The sequence below is a fragment of the Anomaloglossus baeobatrachus genome, chromosome 5, assembly GCF_048569485.1.
Source record: "Anomaloglossus baeobatrachus isolate aAnoBae1 chromosome 5, aAnoBae1.hap1, whole genome shotgun sequence".
NCBI lineage: Eukaryota > Metazoa > Chordata > Amphibia > Anura > Aromobatidae > Anomaloglossus > Anomaloglossus baeobatrachus.
Window position 1 is genome coordinate 33,886,937 of NC_134357.1, and position 12,419 is coordinate 33,899,355.

Consider the following 12,419-nt stretch of genomic DNA (forward strand, 5'->3'; position numbering starts at 1 on the left):
CGGGGACTCAAGCGGCGCTCCTCGCCCGTGAGTGAAAGGGGTGTTTTGTTGGTGTTCGGGATGTCGGTTTGTGACGCCACCCACGGTGTGTGGTGAGGTTGGGGCACCACCGCTGCTCTGTACGGGGATCCCGGGAGCAGTGACAGGGAGCAGCTGGGATGTTTTCCTCCCCTCCGTGGGTAGGGGGATTTTCGTAGTCCCAGGGCCCGGAGTTGTTGTCTGTTTGATGGATTGCGGGGCTTGGCCAGGTGCAGGGTCGCGGGGCAGCGTAGTGCCAGACGGCACGGTGGTACTTACTCAGCCAGTAACACACACTGAGTCTCTGGTAAAACAAACGGCTGGATGGACGAGTCCCACAGACTGCTGTGACGGTCACTCCCGGTAGGTTGGCGGTAACTGTCTCTCCCTGCACCGGTGTTATGTTCTCGGCCCCGATGGCTTCCCACCGGTAACCCGCTACCCAGCGGTATGTTTGCCGGAGGAGCCCCTTTTGCCCGCAGGCGCTGGCCCTGGGAACTCTAGCTGTGGCGGTAGCTGTATTTCCCTTCACGGTTGAGCGGTTGCCTTTAGTCGGGTCTTTATTGCTGGGAAACCCCGGAGGTTCCCGTCGCTGACGGATTTGACCGGTTTAACGGCGACTCCTAGCCTGGTCGGGGTCCGTAGGCCCTGCCGGATGGTGCTGGCTTCTCTTCGCTCCTCGATCCGGTACCGGCGGGCCACCGCCCGTCCTCGTTTTTTACGGTTGTGCGTCAATCAGCCTCTCCTGCAGACGGTCACCACCATCTGCCAACCTTGCTGTTTCTGTGCCCGGGCCACGTACCCGGACACGGCCAGTCAGTTCCTCCACTACTACTTCCCTAACTCACACTCTACACACTCCTTCCCTCAACTCCACTGCTCTCCCTCTCCTTTTCCCGCCTCCAGGACTGTGAACTCAGTGGGTGGGGCCAACCGCCTGGCTCCACCCCACTTGGTGTGGACATCAGCCCCTGGAGGGAGGCAACAAGGATTTGTGTCTGACTTTGATGTTCCTAACCGGGGTGTGGGGTGTGTTGTTGCAGTACCTGTGACGTCCTGGCTTGTCCAGGGTGCCACACTCCTTCTTCTGAAGCCTGGGTGCATGACGCGTCCTAAGTCATCCACACTAGCCGGCATTGAGGTCGTGCGCAGGCGCACTATAATTCTTTGATCTTCCCTGCCCAGGGCTGATCAATGTACGCCTGCGCAGGACCTAAATACCCAGGCTTTAGAAGAAGGACAAAGATGGCCGAAGGGGGAGGTGTCACACCCGGAGAATGGCACCTGCCATTCGACCAGTCTGCACCGCACCAACCGTTAGGTAAGTATTATAAAGTGATTTTTATGTTCTACCCAGCGGCCTGGGCTCTTATATACAACACGTTAGAATGCAGTATATAAGAGCCCACTGGTGGTGGCCGCTGTTCAGTCACCAAATCTGGTGACAAGTGCCCTTTAAGACCGTAGGTGATCATTGACTTGAAATGTTGTCTAAATAGAAGCTTTGAATTGGCAATAATGGCCGATTTTAAATGATCATTTCCGATCATCGGTCAGTATAAATTTGATACTGGTCAAAGAGCAAAATACCTCCTTGTCAATTGATTTGGATCGTCCATACAGATCATTAAATCGGTGATTATGATATAAACTGGATTGTGCTCCAGAAAACCTCCATGAACTTGCACAGAACGATCGTACAAATCATTCTTATCCCGTAGAGTTGTTGTCCCATGTAAGTTACACCAATCGGCTTGACTTTGTAGTTGATTGGAGCTTAATTATGGCCAGAAATCTGTACATACATTTATTGTTTAATGACCCTGTAAGAGTATATATCTAATATATAAAGCTGTGTGTGTAGTGTGTAGTGTGTAGTGTGTGTGTCCGGGAATTGGCATCTGCACCGTCGCAGCTACAGCCACAAAATTTTGCACACTCACACGTCTGGACCCCGAGAGCGTCATAGGCTATGTTGTAAGGTGAAATTTTAACCCCGCGCGTTCCAATTTACCAATCAATTTTGCCCCCATCTACATAATGGGGGAAAAAGTGAAATGAAGTGTATCCGCCCCGTCGCATTTACAATCACAAAATTTTGCACAGACACCTCATGTGACCCAGGGAATGTCGTAGACTATGTTTTGACAGGAAAATGTAACCCCGCGCTTTACAGTTACCGTACTTTCCAAAAAACATGCCTTCAGTAAAGTAAGTGAGCCTGAAACTACAGGTTATTAGTAGGAGCTGTGAGTGGTTGCTATAGGAACAAAAGACATTGTTAGTATAAGAAGCTTATATGTGAGGTAATAGGATGTCGGTGGGGAGACTGATAGAGAGAGAGGGGCAGAGCGAGGGAAAGGGGCAGACCGGGAAAGGGACAGACGGAGCACATTACTTGGCCAATTTAGTTAAATCTGTGTGGAATATCTGTGGTGTTATGAAATGCTTCTATTAGCTTAGTTTTTGCCTTTTAATAATTACAATTCTGTTTTGTGGTTTTTGTGTGCAGAATACATTTTTGTTAATACATTCTATTTTGTTAACAGCAGTTATTAACCCGGGTGAAGCCGGGCAGTACAGCTAGTTACGTATATAACTGCATAATGCACGGGATAACATGACTATATGATTGCACATGTAAATGACATGCAATTCAGGTGAATTTTGGTCACTGCTGCATACTGTGCTGATTATTTAACGCTAATTTACATTAATGCGTAACCTGTATGTGTGCAATATACATTTATGATCTGTACCGGGGTTAGTAAAATCCATCCATTCATTTGGTGACTCCCATGCTGGATGCTTCTCGGCACAGTAAAAGCAATTACAAGTAATTGGTTTATTAGGGAACTGGCCGGGCTTACATCACTGTAATCCCTGCGCTGTCAGATCCTCCGTGTAATCCCTGATTGCTCTCAGATGCTGCAGATTACTCCGTGGTTCATTCACGGAGCTATAAATACTTCGTTTTATGAAGTGACCTTTAAGCGGCCGGTAACTTCCGTTCATGTTTGGTGGCAACCTGCGGAGTTGGATTAGGAGGTGCAATTCACAGTGAGCTAAACGCGGCTCACTACCTATATTTTTGGAAAAAAAAAAATGTACTGTAAAATCCGAAAAAAAAAAAGTCAAAGGACAGGGAGAAAGACAATTAACAATCAAAATCTCTCTACTCAGGGTGTAGTCCAGTATGCGACTGAGTATTGGTGCTGGGGGCTTGGACGAATTGTGGCTTCTAATGATAAAGTTAAATGCGATTCGACACACCACATAGACCATGGATACAATTAAAGATTACTCTAAAATTTGTTTCCAAACAGGTCGCAACGAGCCCTTAAAGAAAGAGCGTCCAAGATGGAAGAGCGACTACCCGATGACGGACGGCCAGCTGCGCAGTAAGCGGGATGAGTTCTGGGACACCGCTCCAGCATTCGAGGGGCGAAAAGAAATCTGGGATGCACTGAAGGCTGCAGCCTATGCCGTGGAAGCCAACGACCATGAATTGGCGCAGGCGATTGTAGACGGAGCGAGTATTACTTTACCTCATGGTAAGCAAAAACAAAAAAATAAATTTTCAATCCCCCTATTTTCCGGCTAGAAAATAAAGGTTCAGTTTCTTTTGAATAGGAAAGCCTTTGTTTTTATATTTTTGCCCATTTACATATACCATTTCAATGATTACACAAGTTGATTGCACTTGTTTAAAGGGACGGTCAGCACAGTATGGCAATTCAAAACCAGCACTGGGGCTCATTGTGTCCTAGATGTGGCCAAACTTGTAAGTGCACCGTCTCCCCTACTTTTTTTTGCCAAACTTGTAAGTGGACCTTCTCCCCTACTACTGTTTTTTTTTTTTTTTTTTTTTTTTTTGGTCTACCCCCCCTCCCCCCCCCCCCTTCTTTCGCTTAAAGGGAACCTGTCACCGGATGTTAATACTCACCTAACGGTCGGTGCGGAGCAGACGGTTGGATAGGCGTCTCCGTTCTCCCAATCCACGCCTCCTCTTTCGGCCATCTTTGTCCTCCTTCTGAAGTTAGTTTGGATGACGCGTTCTACGTCATCTACACTAGCCGACATTGAGATCCTGAACAGGACCTCTGCTCCGCACTGACCGTTGGGTGAGTATTCTAAACATCCGGTGACAAGTTCCCTTTAAGCTGATTGCAACATAATTTACACAGGCCAGTGATGGGGAAAATTGCCTTCTTACAACTTTTGCATTTTACTGATTAGCGTCCCATATATAGCGACAGTGAACAACTTCCCAGACCACTTATTAGTAAATATGTACATTGTTCCCATTATGTAGCGTCCTCTATACTGACCACACCAGACCTGACAAGTCACTATGGGTGAAATGACTGCTATGGTTGGATGTGGTGTACAACTGGGGGTTCCTCTTTGTGGTTTTTATCTTATTTGGGGGTTTCTGCCTTAAACAGGTTTGGAAACATTTGATCTCTGCTATAATAGGACCTGTAGTTTTACATTAAGGCCTCGGTTCCACTTGTGTATAGCTTATGATATGAGAGCATCAGAAGCGATATGCTAATGACCCTCTGCTGCGAGCGTCAGTCGAGGGTCATGTGACTGTGATCCGATCTTGTGATCAGATCACAGCTGCGGAGGAGAGGGAAGCAGCACTTTCTCCCCAGCCTTTCTCTGCGTACATCACACTGCGGTCAGATGACATATGAGTGCAGTGCGATGTTTCATACGCCCCTATAGACTTGTATGGGGGTGCATGAACCGATACTCGCTGCCAAACTCTGCATGCTGCGATTCAATCTGTATGCTGCTATGCCATGAGAAATCAATCGCTGATTGACACTGCCCCATAGTTTTGCGCTAGAGTAACAGCAATCCGATGTTTTATCGGATTGCATTCGTCAGGGCAAAACACAAGTGGAACCGAACCCTCAAGATCAGGCTTAGCCTGCTATAAAACTCCAGCATTACTTCAGCTTCTCAAACATTGAGGAACGCACAGAATAAATATGACAAATTTCCATAAATCTTCATAGTTATTTTGGCTTTTCTCCCCTTTGGTTCCCTAAACCTCAGTTAAATAAGAGGTTTAATTTCTTAACTACACAACCTCTAAAATTCCAGGTTGTGACTTGATTCTCCATCCCAAGCCGTTCCATCCATTTATTTGTCGTATATATTTTTATCAGAGTTTCTGAAAAGTAGATTGAGCAAAGGAATTAACTCTGACCGCTACGGATTAGTGTTGAGCTAGTACCTAATTATTCGTACTCTCTATACTCATAACGAGTACTGTCAAATACTCGCATATTCATTCCGAATAGCGTGTACAGTGCAAGTCGATGGAGAAAAACTTGCAAAGTAATGGGTAACCCGAATGCCGCAATTATTCATGTGAGTAGCGAATAGTGCAGAATTCGGATTACTCGTTACTTCGAGTTTTTTTTTCCCCCCATTGACTTGCATTGCACACGCTATTCGGAAGGAATATGTGAGTATTAGACAGTATTCGTTATGAGGTATAGAGAGTACGAATAGTTAGGTACTCGCTCAACACTACGGATAAAATTGTTCTTCATGGTCTTCTTCTGAACTTGTTGGGTTTTGTGGTCTTGCGACAAGTAAGCAGTCAAATAGAGGGCCGGATTACATGCAAACAAAAATAGGGGGCTGCTCGTCAATGTGTCCTAGTTCTACCCCTTGATCGCTCTACTTTTGTTATTGGTGTGAACACTGCTCAACTGTGGAACCCTAACTTTTAGGAAACTGGGGTTCCCCTGAATTTAAATTTTTGGTTATTATATCCCACTTAAAAGAGGTGGCAATCTAAGGTTGGCCATTCACACCAGCTACATATAGGGTGAATTTGCCATTTTTGTCGGGACTTCCCAACCATCTAATGATTATGGGTCCCCCACAAGACTACAGATGTCTGGGAAGATGAGAATTGCTGGCTTCCAGTCCCAATGGCTCCTATAGCCTCCATTGATTGGCCCATGTATGTTCATCTGTTCAATATATGATTGCGATGTGTGATCAGGTGGTGAGGGTCCTAAAGGTTAGAAGACTGATTCTGCAAAATGTTTGACTCCAAGGCCTCGCATCAATCTTTAATCTGAGCCCGGATGAGCATTCGACTACGTTTTGATAGACTACCGCACACTCCCCTGTTTCTATACTATTGACCTCCATGTTATCTTCTCCATTGTGCTAGTGTGGCGCCCCTGAGTGTCAGGTGCAACAAGGTACTACATCGAACCCTGGATTCCTGGAATACCAGTGCTGGTAAAACACTACAAACGCACATCTCCACGCCCCTTTCCCCACACTGTGTGACAGACTAGAGCTGGAACTGATGGATGTCAATCCACTAGTTAGAAACCTAGGAGGAGTAGGGGCTAGTCAGTGAAGTGATGGGAGACTGACACCTTGGAAAGAAGTCAGACGTTCAGTCAGTAAGACATTCAGGAGTCAGTCACCAGTCAGTACACAGACCAGAAGTGTAAAGTGACTGAGTAAAAGGAGTACAGTCGCTGGGAGAGTACATACCAGTACTCGCAGGACTGAGCACCGGCGGGGCACAGGGCCCTAGTTCAGGAGGACGCTACACGCTCACCTGATAAACACCTACCCGGTGCGGGGACCATCAAGGACCTCACCGAAGTTAGTGTCCGGGGCACAGCCACAAAGAGGGAACCTGGGAATGGTTACAGAGGTCTGACCCAAGAGAGGTTCAAGCCTGCTATACCGGCCAAGACAGTGACAGCAGGAGGAGACCCCCCAGAACGCTCCAAGCCACGGGGAGCCACCACTACAAAACTGGTGCAAGGAAGAATAGCTCACCAGATCACTACACCGGCACTGGCACAAAGGGAATACCGGATTGGTAAAGACAAGCACCAGCCGGGCTGCAGCAACTCCAAACCAGTGAGTAAAGCACAAGTTAAACCGCAGCCCCTGTGTTGTGTGAATTCTTCCTTTCAGTCTGCATCACCACACTGCATCACCATCCTCCCCTTGGGCTCAGCTCTACTTGCGGAGAGCCATAATATCCAGGCTGCTCCAATACCATCAGCCGCAGCAGAGAGAGACTTTGGCAGCGACGGCTTTATTCAAGTAGCAGCATACCACAAGTGGTGGCACGAAAAACACTTTAATTTTATTCTTCCCCGTACAAACTTCCCTTTCCGCCTAAGCCACATGGCGAGAAAATCTGTGCGAGTGGAGTGCAATAAAACATCGCATTCCACTCGGACCAATTCTAGCCTGTGTGTCCGCACACATGAGTGATTTATTTTCTCAGCCCTAATCGGACCGAGAAAATAATCGCTGCATGCTGCGATTGTAATGCGAGACTCATTTCTCTCGTACCCATTCAAGTGAATGGGGCGAGAGAAAAATCGCACTGCACTCGCAGTACACCGGTGTACCGCGCATGCAGAGCGAGAATGGCAATAGCCGGCTACGGAGGAAAGAGGGAGAGAAATCACTCCCTCCCCTCCTCCGTGCCAGCCCGCCCCTCCGCAGCGCTGGCCAGCCCCTCCTGAGAGCTGCGTCGCCCCCCGCAGCTGAGGTCCGCTCGCACAGTCGGACCGCAGTCGCAAGGACACACGCATGACACTCTGCTCCTGCTGTGCTGCCAGCGCGAGCCGAATGTCATGCGAGCATCGCAGTAGTGCCCTGTGTGGCCCCAGCCTTCAAGCGACCCCCAGGGTCACGGAACCGGGCAACGGCCACCAAGTGAAGTATCCCAGTGATATACGGCCCAGGACAGAGTACCCCAAAGCCCTGGGGCGAGTCATTAGAATCTACTATATATGAAGCTGTTTGAGATCCTTGTACTTTTTTTGTTTTTTGTTTTGTTTTGTTTTTGTTTTTGTTTTTGTTTAACTATACACAATGGCTTTGCTTTAGAAAGTGCACACATTGAGGTCCTTGTGCCTGATGGGACACAGAAGCCCCCAGTATGATGCATTACATATTTTAGGTGACTGTGCTGTTGCAGATTTTGCGTTGGTTTCCGTGAACTTCGACTTATGCCTCCGGTAAAATCTAAATTCCAACTTCAAACCTGTTTTTGTAGTTCTTGGCCCATTTTTAAGAAAAAAAAAGAAGAAAATCCTATCAGTAGAGTTTCTCCATGTTAAAATAATTATGGGAATTTCCCAAAATATTGCCCTAAAACCTTTCTGAACATTTTTACTTGTTTAATCATGAAATACTCCTTTTCTTACCGATGCAGATACAACTGCTCTTCTGATGATTCTCAACAATCCTCCTCTGTTCAGGACACCGGTCTGAGCTTGTATTGCAACATTCATGTGACGGGTGCACTGTAATACCAGACACAACCCATTCACAAGGATAAAGCCGGGGCTGGGAAAACCCCCAAATATGTTTTTTCTGGGGTTTTTTCATATTCTTTCACATATGAAAGCTTTGGGAACCACCACCATTTTAATGGGATGGATCTAGGGACTGGATTCTCCAAGCAAAATTGTGACTTTATTTTAGGCTAGGTTTTGGGAAATGGTATAAATTTGTGTCATCCGTATCATTCATCACGTGGTCTCGATATTTAGGATGGCTGACTGTAACGAGGGGTCTCCAGCATTTTTTTTTTTTTCCTTGTGAAAACTGGGTCCGATTTGTGGCTTCTGTATTCTCCACGTACTTCAATGGAGACCTGTTCATTCATGTAAATGGCCCTACAATATTGAAGGTTACAGATTACAGAAGACCACTATCTGCCATTTCTGTAGCTCCCTTAGACTTATGGAGAAGACCGGACACAAGCAAGACCACCTCTCTGAGGTATATGGGGAAAAATTGAAAGGTGAAAACCAGACCCTGCCTCTGAAGAGTCACCGCTGTAGGATCTGCAGCTATCAAATTTTGGCATACCCTAACATGGAAATAGTTCTTTAATGAAGACTATATATAGACTGATCAGCCATAGCATTAAAATTACCTGCCTTAGGCCTCCTACACATCCATGTCTCCAGTATGTGATGTCCATTTTCACACATACCAGAGACCAGGACACATGTAGACCCATTAAAATCAATAGGCTTGCGCACACGTCCATGTTTAGACACGGACAGTGTGTCCATATGGAGCACACGCTTGTCCGTATGCTCCACACAGCGACATGCCTGCAGCATGAATATCACATGAAAGACACACTGAAACGCGTCACTGAGAAATAAATGTGTTTTTATACTTGCCTGTCTTTGGCGCTGCTGTCACACTTGCTTCCGGGCCCGCTCATTATGCTCATAAATATTCACTGCACTGACTGCGAACCCTGAAGCAAGTGTGACAGCAGCGCCAGTGGTAGGTTAGTATAAACGTTTGTGCTGTCTGGATGTCACACGGATAGCACGTGGAACATACAGATGGACATGCGTACCTACACCACGGACCGAGGAAAACGTTTGTTTTTCCAGCACGGACATGTGAAGGGGGCCTAATACTGTGTAGGTACCTTCCTTGTGCCACCAAAAAAACTTGGACACTTTCAGGCATGGACTCCACAAGACCTCTGAGAGTGACCCTTTGGTACTGTAAGTTATTAGGACCAAAGATTGTACTTGTTTTTCCAGACATTATCAGTTAGATCAGGGGGTCCCCAACCTGTGGCTTGAGCCCATGATTTGTGGCTCACCCCTGTCTGCCAGCTTAGGGCATTACCATCGTGTCTAGCAAGCGTCCATATGATGACTTTTCTGAGGTAACCCCAGACAATAGAGCAGATGTGAATTAGGGGTAGGGTAGGAACCCCCCTGGATCTTGGTATACTGGTGTGATTTCTCAGCAGAACATTGCCCCAATTGTCCCACTGCTTCCAACATTTGTCTTTTCCCATTGTGCATTCTGGTGCCTTCTCTTCCCCCTCAGGTAAGTGACACAACAGCTTACATCGCCTTATTCCAATGCTATAGCATCTAACCTTTTGATTGTTTGTATTTTTGGCACTATGCGCATAATTAACAATGAAGATGTATGTATAATGTGGAAAAACAATTAGTAACCGCAAATCAATTGTTCTTTCCAGGTTCTCTGACGGAATGTTACGATGAACTTGGAACACGGTACCAGCTCCCGGTGTACTGCCTGGCTCCTCCTGTAAACCTCATCATGGAAAGAAGTGATGAAGATGGCACAGATGCCCCCGAACCAGCCCCTAACAACAGACGGGAATTCCAGCTCAAGGTCCGTCTCTCCACCGGTAAGGACGTTAAACTCAACGCAAGCATGACGGACACTATCGGCCAACTGAAGAAGCAACTACATTCCGTTGAGGGTATCGAACCTTGTTGGCAGCGATGGTTCTTCTCTGGAAAACTTCTTACGGACAGGATGAAACTACAGGAGACTAAGATTCAGAAGGACTTTGTCATACAAGTTATTGTAAACCAACCAGCGGAAATCCAGAACTGAATGAACGCATTAAAACCCCCACAAAATCTGAATGTCTATTGAGATGCTGGGACTCTTAGAAGGGAAAGAAAGGCTGGCTGCTAGGTCCTACTCTCCTTTCTCGTCTTCCCTTTCTCACTCTTAATGGTCTCCTTGAGACTCAATGGGACTTGGAAGGAGAGATGACCCCCACCCCCACCCCCCCTCCCTCAACCCCAACTAAACCCCCCCCCCACCACCACCCATACCAAAATGCTGCACTACTTCTGTTTCTATGATTGCACACGAGATCCACCTCATACAAGATAATGTTCTAAGCATGATTGTAACCATTTACCTAATTTCTGAAATGGCACAGGACGATCGGGTGGGTGTTTAGGGTATAGTAACTTGGATGGTCAGTATATCAGCAATACTGCAACAGACTTTAGGTTTAAGCTCTTGATTTTATTTTAATTTTTACAAAAATACTTTCTTGCATTTACCCTATAAATATAGAGAAAAAAAAATCACCAGTAAACCTAGTCTTAGCTTTAATCTGGAACCTTTGGACAAGGATGGTGCTGTTTTTGGAAAAATACAGCTATGTTTTTCCAATCATGTACAACTCCTTTAAATCATGATTCAATGGGACAACACTGGGTATTCATGGATGATTTTAAATTTTTTTATTTTATGGTTAAGTGCTATTTAAAATGTTGGACTTTTTTTTTTTTTTTAAATTATAATAGAACTGTGGTTGCCAAGCATCTACTGGGTTTTAATATTGGGACAAACCATGTGATTTTTGCCACATGTAGACTCCTAAAATACCACTCCTAACACAAATGTGTACAACCAGTTTACAAGAATGTTGGGACCCAATCCATACGTTTTTTTTTTTTTTCTTTAAAAATTTTAGTTCTTTATAATGTTGCCCGCCATCTTGTGAGATTATGACTGTAGACATTGAATGTTTCAATGTACATGTTGTGCCTAATTAATAAAAACTGGACTGTTTGTATTTAACTTTTTCTGCGAACATCACAATTTACAAACCCCGGCATACGGCATGGTTATCCCGGCAGATGTAAAAAAAATTCACACTTTTTTCTTTTTAACCTCCGTTGAAGTCATACACCATTTTCTCCCATACACTAAAGATGGTGTGAACACAACCTTAATGCTTGCTGTCTGCTTATAAATTCTAGATACTAAAGCAGCTGATATTTGATGCTTGTGGTCACCTTTAACAAAATTATATATAATATATATTTATACATTTTCATATTAAAAAGTGTGTGTGTGTGTGTGTGTGTGTGTAAAATATATATTTGTGTGTGTCAACTACACCCCAAACAAATAACATTGCATATACATTACAGCCCTCATCTTGCAATAGATTCTGATTTAACCTGTATTTATACTTCAGAGCTGCATTCTTAATTCAACAGGTTTTAAAGCTCAAATTTGTCTGTATTCTTTGCTATCTCATTGTCTACAAAAAATATTCTAGAAATACTGCTGCACCTCACAGTAATATGATGTAAGACCTAGAGCGCTGTGTTCTGTTCCCACTTAAAGGCGATGGAAGGTGCGTAGTTGTGAGAGGTTGTGAGAATCTTACCTTCGTTTTTCCTATAGGTGGGGCAGACAGGACCAGAGCGCTCCAGAGTGAAACATGCACATGCTGAGATGAAACAATGGTGGTGTATTTTCTCCAAAGGTTAGGACATGCAGAGTGCAGTAATCCAAGTACTTGGCATTGTAATTCTCCAGTGATGCTTGCCTCTGAAGCTACTACATGGTCAGAAGACTTTGCTCCTAGTAGCTCCAATAAGGGATGTTGTTCTCACAAACTCTGGTTTGGAATGCACACACCAGGATGTGATGCAAGAGGGTCATCAGACACTCCCATGGGCTGGGCAAAAGAAACAGAGGAGCTGAAAGGTCTGACCAGTAGATGGCAGCAGAGACAAGCATGAAAAACATTAAATAACAGTTTT

The 12,419-nt window shown here is 45.4% G+C and overlaps 1 protein-coding gene across 1 annotated transcript in view; it reads left to right on the forward strand.

The window, feature by feature from the left end:
• The window catches only part of UBTD1 (ubiquitin domain containing 1), an 83,596-nt gene extending 72,154 nt beyond the window's left edge, over positions 1 to 11,442 (forward strand). Inside the window, exons 2-3 of the mRNA XM_075352228.1 lie at positions 3,345 to 3,572; positions 10,070 to 11,442. Coding sequence (XP_075208343.1) covers positions 3,345 to 3,572; positions 10,070 to 10,455 — 614 coding nt within the window. The 3' untranslated portion in view covers positions 10,456 to 11,442. The remainder of the gene's footprint in view (positions 1 to 3,344; positions 3,573 to 10,069) is intronic.
• The last annotated feature ends 977 nt before the right edge of the window (positions 11,443 to 12,419 follow it).